General features: G+C 35.5%; 1 protein-coding gene across 7 annotated transcripts in view; it reads right to left on the bottom strand.

Moving 5' to 3' along the window:
* Positions 1 to 685: 685 nt before the first annotated feature.
* The window catches only part of GABPB1 (GA binding protein transcription factor subunit beta 1), a 99,427-nt gene continuing 85,096 nt past the window's right edge, over positions 686 to 15,016 (bottom strand). For 5 of the 7 annotated variants that reach the window (XM_049897642.1, XM_049897640.1, XM_049897641.1 and 2 more), the window contains exons 7-9: positions 13,559 to 13,744; positions 8,465 to 8,580; positions 686 to 2,219 (exon numbers count right to left, since the gene is read on the bottom strand). In XM_049897642.1, the coding sequence (XP_049753599.1) occupies positions 2,067 to 2,219; positions 8,465 to 8,580; positions 13,559 to 13,744 (455 nt within the window). In that variant the 3' untranslated portion in view covers positions 686 to 2,066. The remainder of the gene's footprint in view (positions 2,220 to 8,464; positions 8,581 to 13,558; positions 13,745 to 15,016) is intronic. The other 2 variants (XM_049897643.1, XM_049897645.1) reach the window with 1 other exon arrangement.

Raw genomic sequence — 15,016 nt, 5'->3', positions numbered from 1 at the left:
ACTCTTTTCTTGCACCAGGTAAATTCTCTAGCAGAACAGAAAACAGGAGAGTCAAAGAAGCCATTAAATTAGCTTTCAGAAGCTTGTTTCCGGCACCATCCTGGCACTCCTCAGGGCCAACCTGGTCTAGAAGCAAAACCCAACAGCGGCTGCACTCTTGTGTGGTCACACTGGCCACTCTCTGCTCCAACAGTGCCCACCCATCTATGTCAAGGTACACGACTGTTATACCAACACCCCACCTAAAAAATCTATAAATCCCCCTAAAGTAATCAAAAACAAACACTAGCAATTTTTCAGGACCGCAGAAAAGATTGCTTGATGCTACTGAAAATGCGGACTGGCGTTTGTAAAATCTATAGTTTTAGAGAATTTATAATACATGTCAAATATACTGTAAAACTGACGTTTTTCTCTTGCTTATACAGTTCTTAAATCCACCCTAAAATCTTCTTGAAAGTTTCCAAAGAGATTGCAACTGGTAGCCCACAATCCTTTTATTACGTTAACAATTCTACTGATAACTCCAGTAAGAGAATGAGCCCCAAGGAACAAATACAGCCAAGTTGCCTCAGTGATTTTAAGATACAGTGTGAAGAATATACAATATTTTCATATGGTGGAATATGGCTCAAATACACAGATTAAATTTTTCATGTACGATTAAGATGTGGTCAAAAATATAAGTCTACACTGAATATATGTGGAAAAGATATTTAATCGTAAAATAGAAAAGTAGGCCAGAGTACAGTTTTAAGGGTAATTGCTTCTTCATACAGTCTAAAGGGGTCTTAGGGTTAAACATTTTCATAAAGCGACAAAACATTTTTAAAAATAAAGCAAGAAAAAGGAGCCTGAAGTTATGTTTTACAAAAAAGAATGAACAGAATGTCAGAGTTTTATGTCTATACATTGTGGGATTTAACAATCTTGTGATGAGAACAAGTCACAGCACAGACACACAGCTTTCACAAAGTAAAAGTTACATTAGACACATCTATGGCATCCCTATAGTACAAAAAGTTCTTGTTCTACATACAAAAGCAATTTTTTTCCATAAGAATAATTTCCTGGGAGGCAGGGGCTTGGAGAAAGGAGTCCATGAAGTATTTCAGAAGCCCACATGCATTGAGTTTTCCAAAAACATTATCTTAAAATCCAGTGCCTTAAAGTGCTTTCATGTGGAAATCATGATGGAAGGCACAGAATACAGGTTCACGTCCCCATTATGAAATTAAAAACAAAACAAAACAAAACATAGATTTTGCAATTTCAAGTTATCTTGTAAGCTGCTCCTTCCGAGAACATTGTCATTCCAATAAAACCGGCTGCCAGCTTACTTAATTTCAATGACCTATAGAATAAAAGGCTTTTTTTTTTCCTTAGTAACTTTCATCATCTTCGTGGGAAAAATACGTATGCAAGTGATGCATTTTGAAATTAGAAAACATGCAAAATATTTACAAACAGAAAGTTTAAAAAATATTTGTTTCATATACATGTAAATCTACTCGGGTATAGCTGAAATTGAACAAATATAAAAGTTTTGCTTTCTAAAAAATGTTTTCAGAGAATCTGAGACAACTTAAGCTGTACAAAGATTTCCTGGGAGAAATCCTCTCTTCATATTGAAGTTTATACCTACAGGAATAATTCCAGCATCGGTTCGCCACATAATTATACACAACATTTGGTCTAATCAACAACGATCACCCTTAAAACTGTTCTGTTTCTGGGAAATTAAGGTTCATACTAAAATCAAAAGGCTTTCACAAAAACAGTGGCTTATTGTGTTTTTGGATCTCTTCAACAATCTTTTATCAACTCATTTGGAACCGTAAAAAAAAAAAAAAAAACAAACAACTATTTACAGAATTCGGCTTTAAATACATCTCACAACTTCTAAAGTTTTATGTTACAAGAATTCAGAGCTCATGGCTTAAGTCCAATTATCAACTGTAGTCTCTTCTATTATCCTGTGTTCCCATGACTGTACCCATACTGTGTACAGTTCAAGATTGTATTTTCTTGACCAAAAGTAAAATCAAACTACATGTTCATTTCAATTAAACAGCTTCTTTATTAGTTTGAAGACGAGTCATTGCTTCTAATTTCTGTCTGTAGGCCTCTGCTTCCTGTTCTTTTTTTAGAAGCTGCTGTCGATATTTTTGCGCTTCTCGATTTGCTTCATCCAGCTGTTTCTGAAGAGCTTCTCTCTCCTAGTTAAAAAAGAAAAAGTTTTATTTTCAATTTTAGCACAAGAGCTTTATTAACACAACAAGCACGCATCCTGCAAATAAAAAAAAAAAAATTGCAGCAGCTGAAAGCAGCCACCCTGTTGATGTTTCCTAGACATCTTCTCTTTCTAACCAGTTCAGTATCAATTAAACCCTCATTCTGGGCTCCACACTATGTTGCATTTGATGACGGCTTAAGGAAATTACTTCCTAATTAGAAATAAGACTAACAGAATGAACACAAATCGACTGTACTTTTAGTGAAGAGTTTTAAAGGGGTGGAGGTGGGAGAGACATATAATCCTAACTCTTCATATCTATATTTGTGATGTTTTTGCCTAAAGGTAACAATAATAAAACAATATTTTTTGAGCACCTACTATATGACTAAACTAGGTGATTTCTAATAATAAGCCTCTAAGATAGATATGTCCATTTACAGATGAGAAAAATGATGCTCAGAGATGACGGAGCTTTCCCAACATTACACAGTGAGGAGTTGGGTTTATGGGGTTCTGATATTACTGTTTTTAAATCTAAATTCTTCTATGATAACAAGCAAGATTCCTCACCTTTAAAATGAAAGTGGTAATCTGGATTAGTGTTTCTTAGATCACATCATTTAAAAACCACTAAAATGTCTCAATTCTATACTCTGATCCCTTAAAATTATACTGGTATAAAACATATGTATTAAACTACTCGGTAAATCGAGTTGAAACAGAACTCTAGTCCAATAAGAATGGTAATTTCTTCCTTTCCACTCTCCCCCTCTTCAGTCCCCTCAGGGAAAGCATTTCAAAGAATCCTTTCCTTTACCTCTGGTGCGCACAAGGACAAAAGCTCCACCTGTAAGGGCCCCAGTTAAGGGAACACTCCATAGTGAAGCCATCTCATTGCAAAGACCCAGGACCTCTGAGTAAGGTAGGGGCGGGGGAGAACTATTGAACACAAGGAAGGCTAGGTTCACACTGGACAAGATAACTGACCAGAGTGAATCGAAGGTGAGGGGTCAGCAGCCTGCTGAAAAGAGGGACTGTGTGAAGGTCTCTTCCTACTTGTACCCTGCCTCCTTGACACTCGCCTATTATTAACACCAAGAGTCCCTCCCCTTCATTACCCACATGGGCCACAAGGAAAAGCATATATAATCCTCCTGCCTTTCCCAGATTGCACCCCTTTCCTCACACTGGGAATGACGCTACATCAGACATTTCTTTTTCCCACAAGTCTATCAGCTCTAAAAGTGATTGATTATACAAGCAATCCACAAATCTCCCAGTTACATAAAATGTACAAGTGAAGAAAGGTGTGTCCCTCATCTCCAATTGAAGCAATGCCCACAACCCTCCCTGCTACTGCTCTCCACCCCTGACATCCTGTGGTTACCTCCTTACCCTAACTACAGGATGACAGTGTAGGAACAAGTAGAAAGGAGACCCAGGAGACTGGCCTCATGTAAGAAATTAAGCCCATCACCCTGCCAGTGAACTATACAAGCCTTTGAATACACTAGTGGGATGGATGAGGGGATGAAGGGTAGGGGTAACTAGAGCCCACCTCTGGCAGGAGCACTCACAGCCATGTACACGTTTTAAAATTTTGCATGTGTCAAGAAATAAGATTCTTCGGTAGCAAAAATTTTGAATATGGATAAAAATTTGCCATGACTGATAGGAAATATGGGAACGGATGAACACTTTAAGTGTCGTCTAGTATTATTTATTAGCGTTTAGAACCATAAATATTACCAGCAAAGAATACACAATTATTTTAGAAGAACAAACTCAGTGAGGTAAACAGTCCAACAGCAAATACAGTTTAACCCTATTTTTCTTATTGCAAATTTGTATTTCGAGAAGTAGAATATATTTTAATATAAATGAAAAGATAGCTCCTTTTGGCCTATTGGGCCAAATAAGACTCCTTTTACAATGCATCTTTAGCTAAATCTACAAAATGTAAAAGGGAAAGATCTTTACCTCTACTCTTTGAATACATTTAATCTTGAGACTGCAAGCATGGTTAACATTATGATATATATTTTTAAGTGCTTTCAGTTTTTACCTACTACTCAGGCATTTGGGAAGAGAATCTCTTTGTTATCTCACTTTTCAAAGCAAATAAAAATCTCTGAGAAGTAGAATTATAATTTCTTATTTTACTCAGAGATCCTTTGTTTCCAAATTTATTCATTAAATGTTCATTGAACATACATTACATGCAAGACACCTCCTTAATGCAAACAGTAATTTGGCTGTTTCACACATGAATGGTACAAAAGACTTATATTTGAGGCTTATATTTAAGAAGAAATGCCAATCCAGTGGGTTTAACCTTTTGCAATAAAACCACAATAAAAAGGATTTTGATATTTTTACATAAACATAGTTTAGCCTACTAGTATGTAGTACTATTTTTCCCTTAACAGTCTAACATTGAAGAATTCCAGGAAAAATAAATTCTGTTGATAATCAAGATTTGGTAGCAACAAGGAAGTTATTTATCTTATGCTAAAATTCAAAACTTAAGTATTATATCACTATTAGATTAGGCAATGAGATAACAGAGCAAGGATAGACTTGAGTTTGGTTTATTTTCACACATGATTCTTGAATTCTGTTCCAGCTAGCTGCAATTAACTCTAGTTTTATAATTTTTAATATATAATTTTCTAATACTCAAATGTCTATTTTGTTCTGGTTATTATAAGAGCAAAAATCATCACAGTGATTTATCTTTTACCATACTTCGATATAATTTTAGAAGGATAATAATAATACTGATACTTATCGAGCATTTACTATATACCAGCCAACGTACAAGCTTTTCACACGCATTATCATCTAATCCTTACAACAATCCCGTAAGTGCTGTTATTTTCTCCTTTTTACAGATGGGGAAGCCAAGTCTTGAAAGCTTAAATAACTTGCCTAAGGTCACACGATCAGAAAATTATAAATTAAAATTCCAACCCAAATCCAATTCCATACCTGTATTTCTAAGTATTGTTTTCAGAAAGAGAAACTGGGCAGGGTGTGTGAGCTGTTTTGCTTGTGTGTAAACATCAGTTTTCTAACCTCCACAGGCCAAACATAGTCCTGCTTTTATAGACAAAGTTTTACTGAAACAGAGTCATACCCATTCATTTCCCAAATTGTCTGTGGCTGCCTTCCTGTTGCAATGACAGAGCTGAGTAACTGTAACAGAGATTGCAAGGCCTGTAAAGCCAAAACTGTTTACTATCTGGCCCTTTACAGAAAAAAATTGCCTACCCTTGTTCTAAAAGAAAAAGTTATCAAGGAGAAGACTACAGAAATATTTAAAACTTTGGCATATATTAATTTTGCATCCAATAAAACACTGAATAAAGAGCTCATACAAATCAATTTTTGTAAAAGAACAGTAAGGATCCCAATCTATCACTGGTTAAAGGACACATATACTCCACTAAAAATAAACAAGTAAAAAATTACTAATAAACATACCCATCTCTAACCTTCATGGCAAGAAAAAAGTCAAAGTATTAACTGAAGTCACACAGATAGTAAGTGATGGAGAAAATCTGTCTGTCCTAATGCACTGACGGCATTTTCTTCCACATTTAGAGAGACCGGTTTTCAGCTCAACTCAGAACAGGCTAATGTTGTTTACTTATGGGCGAAATCTGCAAATGGCATGCTTCCTTCAGAAATATCTCTGATACAGTAATATCAAGGGCTGACAACAAAACGACACAATTACTGCAATTTAGTGTCTTATTCATACCTTTCTCTTCAAAAAACAAACCTATTTCATTTCCTATATTGCTATAATGTAGATGTAAAATCCACAGAATTCATAGTAAATTTTCTATAATTTAAACTAATTTTCCATCATCAGCTGGGAAATCATATATATAGTTTCTTAACACCTTCATTGTAGACAGGTGCTCTGGTGATCGCAGACACACACACACATAGAGCAAACCCAAACACGGTAGATTCTGTATAATGAGGTGATTTTTTAATCCCTTTAGAGCAGGGTTTCTCAATCTCAGTATTATTAATATTTTCCAGCTGGGTACGTCTCTGTTGTAGGGACTGTCCTATCCACTGCAGGTTATTGAGTGGTACTGCTGGCCTCTCCCCACTAAATGCCAGAGGCCCCCCCCCACCAGTCATGACAACCAAATCATCCCAGTTGAGCACCACTGCTTTAGAGAAACTTTGGGTTAATGGCCAAGCTGTCACTTAGAAGTATAAAAGTCTGCTTCCAAAACAGCTCTATTTGTCACCAAGGAAATAAATCAAAAGAACCCCTTCAAGCATATAAGGAAATAATTACCTTGTTTGATGAAAACATTGGAGGTCATCTCTTCATTCTACATCCTCAAGCCTGTCTCTACCATCTATCCTCACTGTATGCTTCAAGGTCTCCCTGTTATAGCCCTAGGAAGTCATGCAACCTTGACCTGAACATTTCCAGAGATGGAGAATGAGATTTCCATCGCCAGAAAGGTCTAATTAGTGAAAACAAAACAAACAAAAACACTCTTCTTTACACCAAGCTAAACTTCCATTACCATAAAGTCCCATCTCCTTGGTCCTAATTAAATACCTCCGTTAACACTTTCCTATTTTTTGTGATTATTAATTTCTTCCTAGGCTCTGAAAGACTGTAAGAGAGGGATTGGGCTGAACTTTGAGGAAAACAGCAACTCTTACTGGTCATTAAATAAATAAAGGTCTAAATTAGCTGCTCAGTCATTCTGTTTTAAAAATAAAATTTGTTGAATTGAGTAAGCTTTTACTGAATTAAAATGCAATTGAAAAATAATCTGTATTGCTAGATAATGAAATCAAAGTAGCGTACATAACATTTTTTCCACTTATATGCCTAAAATTTTTTTTTCTACCTCATCAGAAAGATAAGCTAATAAAAAGATTATTTATTAAATAATAAGTGCACCAATCTTGTTCAGTGGAATAAATTAATAATCTGTGAATAAGAACTTCAACATCCTGAACATCACTTTAAGTTTTTAAAAAAAATAAAACAACTTTCAATAACTTTATTTAAAGTCATAATTCTACCAAACTTCCTGGTTAAATCATGAATCAGATCATTTTTAATTCAATAATATGTTATTCCCAAAGATGTATCAGTCTTATATTTAAATGAGTTTGAGCAAAGATATTTTCTAATTGTCTTCAATCAGAATTATGGTACCTGCCAGTGATTTTATTTTTAATATTCTCTTTTCCATAATAACTAGACCCTTTACAAAGAATTTCTAAATATTTGCCAACATTCATTAATTATATATATATATATCAGACACTATGAATATATGTATAAGTGAGTATATTAACTTTTTCAATTCTCATAAAAACCCTAAAAAGTAGATACTGTTATTCTAAATGCCAACTGGGAGAAAATAAAATTGAAGCTCAGAGCTCAGAGAAATAAGCTGCCTCAAAGCTAAAAGGGCCAAGAGTTGAGATTCAAATCCAGCTCGTTAGACTTCAAGTCCAGTGCTCTGCTCTTTACACAGCAGTTGCTCAATAGCTTTGTTTACTTTTCATGTTAGCTGATATCAAATTCAGGGGACATAATTTGATGTACAGCCATATGAGAAAAAAAACCCTATGAGGTAACTAACTACAGTTGAGTTAAACTGATGAACTAGCTTGGGAGAGGGGAAAAAAGTTGAATCCTACGAATAGTTAGTCTAAATTAATTTAATTTCCTTAAAGGACTTACCAGTGAAATTAGCAGGTGTCTGTCGCTTATTAAAAGATACCCCATTTGTCAAGTGTCAGTCTTCTTTAAGAGGATCCCCTACCCCAACTTGGCATTTACATTTCATTTTTGAAAGAAACAAAAATTTAGTCATATATGGTGACGTTTTCTTTCGGTGATTTGTGAGAATGAATATATCCAAGTTTAATAAAAATAAAGGATGGAGTGCAAGAACCAAAGACATCCAATGTTAACATAATGACAGACTTGTTACAAACAAATTCTTCATTCATTCATTCAATATTTATTTATTGAGGGCTTGCTATACGTATAAGGTAAAAAAAAAAAAATAGACAAAATGATAATACTATGCACCTTCATTCTATATCAAAACACTTTCTGTAATAAATATAAAAGACAAAAAAAAAAAAAAACAAAACAAAACCAAATTGAATTTATTTCTGATGACTGCGGCAAAACACACCGGGTAAAAGACTCCTTACTTCTATTTCTGCAGATTCCACCCGGTTTTCAATTATTTCGATACATTGTCTCTTAGCTGGTGGTTCTTCACTTATAACAGTTTCTTCGGCAATGTCTGTTGCTGGTACTGTTAATACTGAAATGAAAAAATAATACATTACTTCACTTCAGATAGGTTTAATAGAAATAAAACTAGTCCTGCCATTGCAGATACAACAGAACTCAAATATATTCCAAAATAATAATTTCAAAATATTGATTTGTTTTTGTGAGCATATCTATATTCATCTTCTTCACTTTCTTGCAGTAATCTGATTACTGGTATGTACTTATTTATTTTTAATTTTAATAGATAATATAGTCACTTATATGGCTGAAAAATCAAAACAATATTTAATGAGCATACTTTGAGAGGTCTCTCTCCCACCCTGTTAACACAGATAAACATTTTTATTAGTTCCTTATGTTACTTCATGTGTTCATTCACGCAAAAACAAACATGAATATGGAATCTCATTTTTCTCCCATTTGTACACAAAAGGTAGCATATGTATATAGATGCATTGTTCTGCATCTTGCTCTTTTCACCCCATATATCTAGGGTATCTTTCTGTTACCAGTGCATAGAGAACTTCTCTTTGTTCAGCTGTATAATATTCAATTATGTGGATGTACCATGCACATTTTTTGGACTGTCTGCTCTATAACATTTGCTGGTCTTTCTACTGGGTTTTGGACTTTGTCTCAGTTTTTAGTTAATTCTTTGTATAAATGTAATATAAAATATATAATTTTATATATACATATGTAAATGCCAAGTTGGGGTGGGTGATCCTCTTAAAGAAGACCGACACTTGTCAAATGGGTTATCTTTCAATAAGTGACAGACACCTGCTATATATATTATATATATAATATAAAATTTATATATATATATATATAGATATACGCAGTCCTCACTTTGCACATAAAAATGACTGGGCTAGCCAAAACCATGCAAAGCAATCTTAATAACCCATGTAGGAAATTAAAATTGTTTCATGAACTTTAAAATTTTTTGTCAAAACATTGAACCTCTCTTACTGTCAAGTTTTATGTACAAAGAAATGGAAAAAAGTGGTAACACTAGTACTTAGTACACTGCCATTTAAAACATTAGAAAGATTGAGAATTAAAATTTTTTTTTTGTAAAAAATTTATCAAGAGTAGTTTGACCAGTTTTGCCTTCTTTGTTAAGTTACCATACTGAGCAAGCATCTTTTCTATGCCTTGGCAAACTGTCATACTTTTTTTTTTTTAAGCAGGGCAGGAATCTTTTTTTTTTTTTAATGTTACTTTTTATTAAAGTCAGTTAATATCATAGAATTTAGTCAGAGAAATAATTCCTACCATTCTACTTTCTTTTTCTTCCTCCCCTCCCCCTTTCTTTTTTTTGGATTTATTTTACTTTTGGTGGAAATATACACAGCAAAAGATACACCATTTCAAATATTTCTACATGTCAGTTCAGTGACATTAATTACATTCTTTAAGTTGTACAACCATTCTCGCTATCCTTTTCCAAATTATTCCACCACCATTAACATAAATTCACTACCCTCTAAGCTTCTCATCTAACCTTATGAGCTGCTGTTACCAATTTGATGCCACACAGACAATTCTTTAAAAGAGCACAATGCTCAAGGCAGACATACTTCACTAATTAAGCTAAAATATTATTTGGTTCGAGAAGACTTCAGGTAAGTCTGTTTGAGGTTTCAGGTAAATCCACACTTTCTGGAGCCACTGAGGCTGGATGAACCCTCCGAACTATTGCCCTATCATGATCCTTTTTAAGTATGGATCAGCTTCCAAATTTTACCCTTTGCATCTTCAATGCCATGAATTCTCTCTGAAGGTTCCTTTAATACCAAGTTTTTTTGCTGGCATCACTTCTGGGACATCTTCATTCTTTTCATCAAAATCACTTTCCTCATTTATGTTGGTAAGTTCACCTTCACCAAGTTCCTCTGGCTGCTTATTACAGTCTTCTGAATAGCAACCAAGTAAACATTCCCATCGTTAGCTGTTTGTTCTATTAACTTTATTTATGTTTGAGTCACATTTTACTTCTAGCATTATTATTTTTTTTTCTTTGTCCTTTCATCTTTGTTGGCCAATTCCTGTTTTGATTATCCATTTTTCTAAGATGTCACATTGGTTTATCACTAAGAGGCAAAGAAGTAATACAGCTCCATGCTTTGCTGTCTATGCATGAACTGAACCATAGACACACAGTGATCTATCACAGACAGGCTTTGAAAAAAAGTGATGTGATTAGTCACTGACCACTATGTGTGTTTCTTAGTCACACAGTGATTTGTAGGCTAAAGAGCTATCAAGGAAGTTGGTGCTTTATGCAGTTACCACAGCTAATATACCATCGTAAGTGAAATCTGAACGACATTGCTAACAAGGTTGGCGTTATTTAACCAAATTGGGGAAACTGCAATTAGCGCATACTGGAACTGTGCGACGTGAGGACTGCCTCTATGTGTGTGTGTATGTATGTGTGTATTTTAAAGTAGGGAGCTGAGTCCTCTGCCTTTACGTCAAATATCTTTTCTGTTTCCGTTTTCTGAAATTGCTTATGGTATGTCAGTTACCGTACAAAAAGTTTTGATTTTTATGTGGCTAAATTTATCAAGTTTTTGTTTTCTGGATTTATGCATCACGGCTAAAAGGGCCATCCCCACACCAAGGGTATAAGAGTTTGTGTTTTTCTTCTAACACTCTTACACTCTTAGTTTTGTTTTTTAAATTTAAATCTTTGTGCCATTTTGGATTTTATCTGAATGTACAGTAAAAGGTAAGGATTCAGTTTTTTTCTAGATGGCTATCTTGTTGCCCCAACACCATTTATTAAGGAGATCATCTTTTTTCCAGTGATTTGAGATACCATCTTTTTCTATATCTATCTGTTTATCTATCATCTACCTACCTACCTGCCTACCTACCTACCTACCTACCCACCCACCTACCTATATATCTATCCATTCATGAAGAAAATATTGAAATCAGGGAGGATTTCATTTTATTTGGGTCCACAATCAATGCCCATGGAAGCACCAGTCAAGAAATCGAATGACATATGACATATTGCATTGAGCAAATCTGCTGCAAAAGACCTCATTCAAGTGTTAAAAAACAAAGATGTCACCTTGAGGACTAAGGTGCACCTGACCCAGCCACGGTATTTTCAATCGCCTCACACGCATGTAAAAGTTGGACAATGAATAAGGAAAACTGAAGAAGAACTGATGCCTCTGAATTATGGTATTGGCAAAGAATACTGAATAGACCATGAACTGCTAGAAGAATGAACAAATTTGTCTTGGAAGAAGTACAGCCAGAATGCTCCTTAGAAGCGTGGATGGCGAGACTTCATCCCACGTACTTTGGACATGTGATCAGCAAGGACCAGTCCCTGGAGAAGGACATCATGCTTGGTAAAGTAGAGGGTCAGCAAAAAAGAGGAAGACCTTCAACAAGATGGGCTGACACAGTGGCTGCAACGATGGGCTCAAGCATAGCAATGATTGTGAGGATGGTGCAAGACCGGGCAGTGCTTCATTCTGTTGTACAAGGGGTTACTATGGATAGGAACCAACTCAACGGCACCTAAAAGAGCTTATTTCTGCACTTTCCATCTGTTTCATTGTACTGTCTGTATATTTATATTCATACAACTGCTGTTGTTGTTAGGTGCCATCGAGTTCGCCCCTGACTCATGGCAACCCCATGTGTTACAGAGTAGAAATGCTCCACAGGGTTTTCTTGGCTGTAAGCTTTATGGAAGCAGTTCGCCAGGCCTTTCTTCGTGGAGTGGCTGCGTGGGTTTGCACCACCAACCTTCAGGTTAGCAGCAGATGACAAACTGCTTGTGCCACCCAGGTTCCTCGTGTTAGTTACACATTTTTAATTAAGGAGGCTTCAAAAGTTTATTTTAATATATAGTAGGGCCCTCTTGGAAACCCTGGTGGTGTAGTGGTAAGTGCTATAGCTATAGCTAACCAAAAGGTCTGCAGTTAGCTGGTTAGGGCCCTCTCATTGCTCTTCTTTTCCACAGTTGTCCTTCTTCTTCCTCTAACCCCTCCCCCATCAACATAAACTTTAGAATCAGTTTGTTAAATCACAGAGCATTGATAGCTTTATGACACTGAGTCTTCATGGGTTTCTTTGCATTTGTTCATCAGTGAGATTAGACTGTTTGTACAATGTCAGGCTTTAGAAACAACGCTATATTTGCTTTGAAAGTTTTCTTCTTTTCTATGCCATTGGAATTGTTTCTTTAAAGTTTTGTAGAAGCACCTGGGCCTGATCCAAATCTTGGACCAACTATCAGCAGATTTCTGCAGAGCAGGAGAGAAAGTCCTCCCAGGCATCACAAGTCCAGGGCTCCCTCCTCTATTGCTAAGTTAATAAACTCTACTTGAAACATGGTGTCTCTATAGTGTCATACCTCCTCCGTCACTCAAAAACCACACTTCTATCTCCAGATAGAAGAGATTGTATCTCCAGGCCTTCCTTTCCTGGGTTCCTTCAGTGGCCATAAAGGGACGCACTGTCTGTGATCCTAGTCATTTTCTAAAGGGTTATGTGTACACACACTTTTTGGAGGGTGGCAGGGGTTGATGCTTGCAGAAATAAGCATTTTCTCTTTATGGCTGCCCCAGCCTTCTTGCCCTAGCCTATCTTAGCCTTGTTTGCAGCAGTTCTTACTAGGGTGAGACTGTAACTTTCTGGGAGTGTATATTTCTTGCTGATTTTTGAGCCCAATGATGATTTTTAATTATTTAGTGTATTATTTATGGCAAAATTTAAGCTCATTTTTCAACCAGAATACTTTGTGGCCAATTCTTCTTTCTACCTAGTGTATATGCAGAGAAAGTAAGCTAATTTTAATACTAGCGTAAGCAAAATAAAATTAGGCAATTAAATCTGTTGCACAGGTTACAGTAATATAATTTAAGGCAAAAATAAATGATTTGGGAAACATCACAATTTCCTGCATTAGTGTATGTAAGTAAGAACTGAAAATAAACATAAACTTTATGTAAATGTCTACTACTAACCTTGCTGTCCATCCGGCATGGTCACAATGATGGGCTGACCTATTCCACTGGTTGGAATGGAGTGCAAATTTCCAAGCTGAATTCCATCTGTAACTATTGTGATGACTTGTTGACCCCCTGAACTAACTACTTGCTGAATTGCACCGTCCACAGATTCTGCAGTAACCACTTCCTCTGTGGCCACTACTGGAAAAAAAGAAGTATATAAAAATCAGTGAACATATATAAAAGAATGAGTAAAACTTTATTTTTGCTTTTTCTGCTACCTTTGCTTTCTCTGCTTCTCACACAGGAAAATTTTGTGTGTTTTTAAACTCAGTCCCCAGTGGTGCTGCAGATGGCTATTGAACAGCTGACTACAAGTCCCACAATTTATAATAAGTTAGCTCCTATTTATTGCAAACACCCTTGAATACAGTGATATATTTTTTAAATGCTTATTAAGCCAAATGCTTTTCAAATATAATATCTATCTATGCATATGCATGTTTAAGTAAATAATTTCTCTTTATTTAGTTACATAAAGTACAAAATCTCCTAAGGTCACAGGTTATGGCAAAGGTTACATCTGATTAATAAAATTCCACAATACAAAAAAGAACATCATACGTGATTATATACTTCATTGACATATGAGTTTACATATATTTCCATATTCAACAAAACATGGAAATTTGTGTATTTAAAGTAGACAGAAAAAACACTTTTCCCTTTTTGAATTAAGTGATCAAGGGTTGCCTTGATAATAAGTGGCACACAGATGTGATATTTGTATAACAATGAATAATATATTAATGTTTACATAAATAATATCCCAAAATATGCTCTTAATATTTTATAAGAGAGGCTTAGAGAAGATTCTGGCAGTTGGAAACAGTAATAAAAGTAAAAAAATCACAATAGTGCCAAAATCCTTTGCCAAAGGCAATCCTATGTCCAACTTCTGTCCCTAAAAGACACACACAGGAATGTTCACAGCAGCTCTACCTATACCAGTCACAAGCAGGAACAACCTAGATATCCACCCATAGTATAATGGTAGATTCATACATTAGGATACTATACAACCAAAAAAAACCAAACGCACTGCTGTCAAGTTGCTTGTGACTCATAGCAACCCTGTAGGACACAATAGAACTGCCCCGTAGAGTTTCCAAGGAGTACCTGATGGATTTGAACTGCTGACCTCTTGGTTAGCAACCATAGCACTTATCCATTACGCCACCAGGGTTTCCCGGATACTATATGGTTAATCAAAATCACTACATATAACAAAAATAATGCTCAGTGATGTAAGAGGACACAGAAAAGTATTCACTGCCTGCTTTCCATTTATGACCTATCAATGGTTACACAGTTGTGATCACTTTGTGATAATTCATCAAAATGTACACTTACATGACCTATATACTTTTCTGTAAGTATGTGTTACGGATTGAATTACGTGCTCAAAAAACA

This window comes from Elephas maximus, chromosome 10 (assembly GCF_024166365.1).
Source record: "Elephas maximus indicus isolate mEleMax1 chromosome 10, mEleMax1 primary haplotype, whole genome shotgun sequence".
Classification (NCBI taxonomy): Eukaryota; Metazoa; Chordata; class Mammalia; order Proboscidea; family Elephantidae; genus Elephas; species Elephas maximus.
Note: the sequence above shows the minus strand (reverse complement) of the source record. Positions and strands in the feature narration are given on the sequence as shown.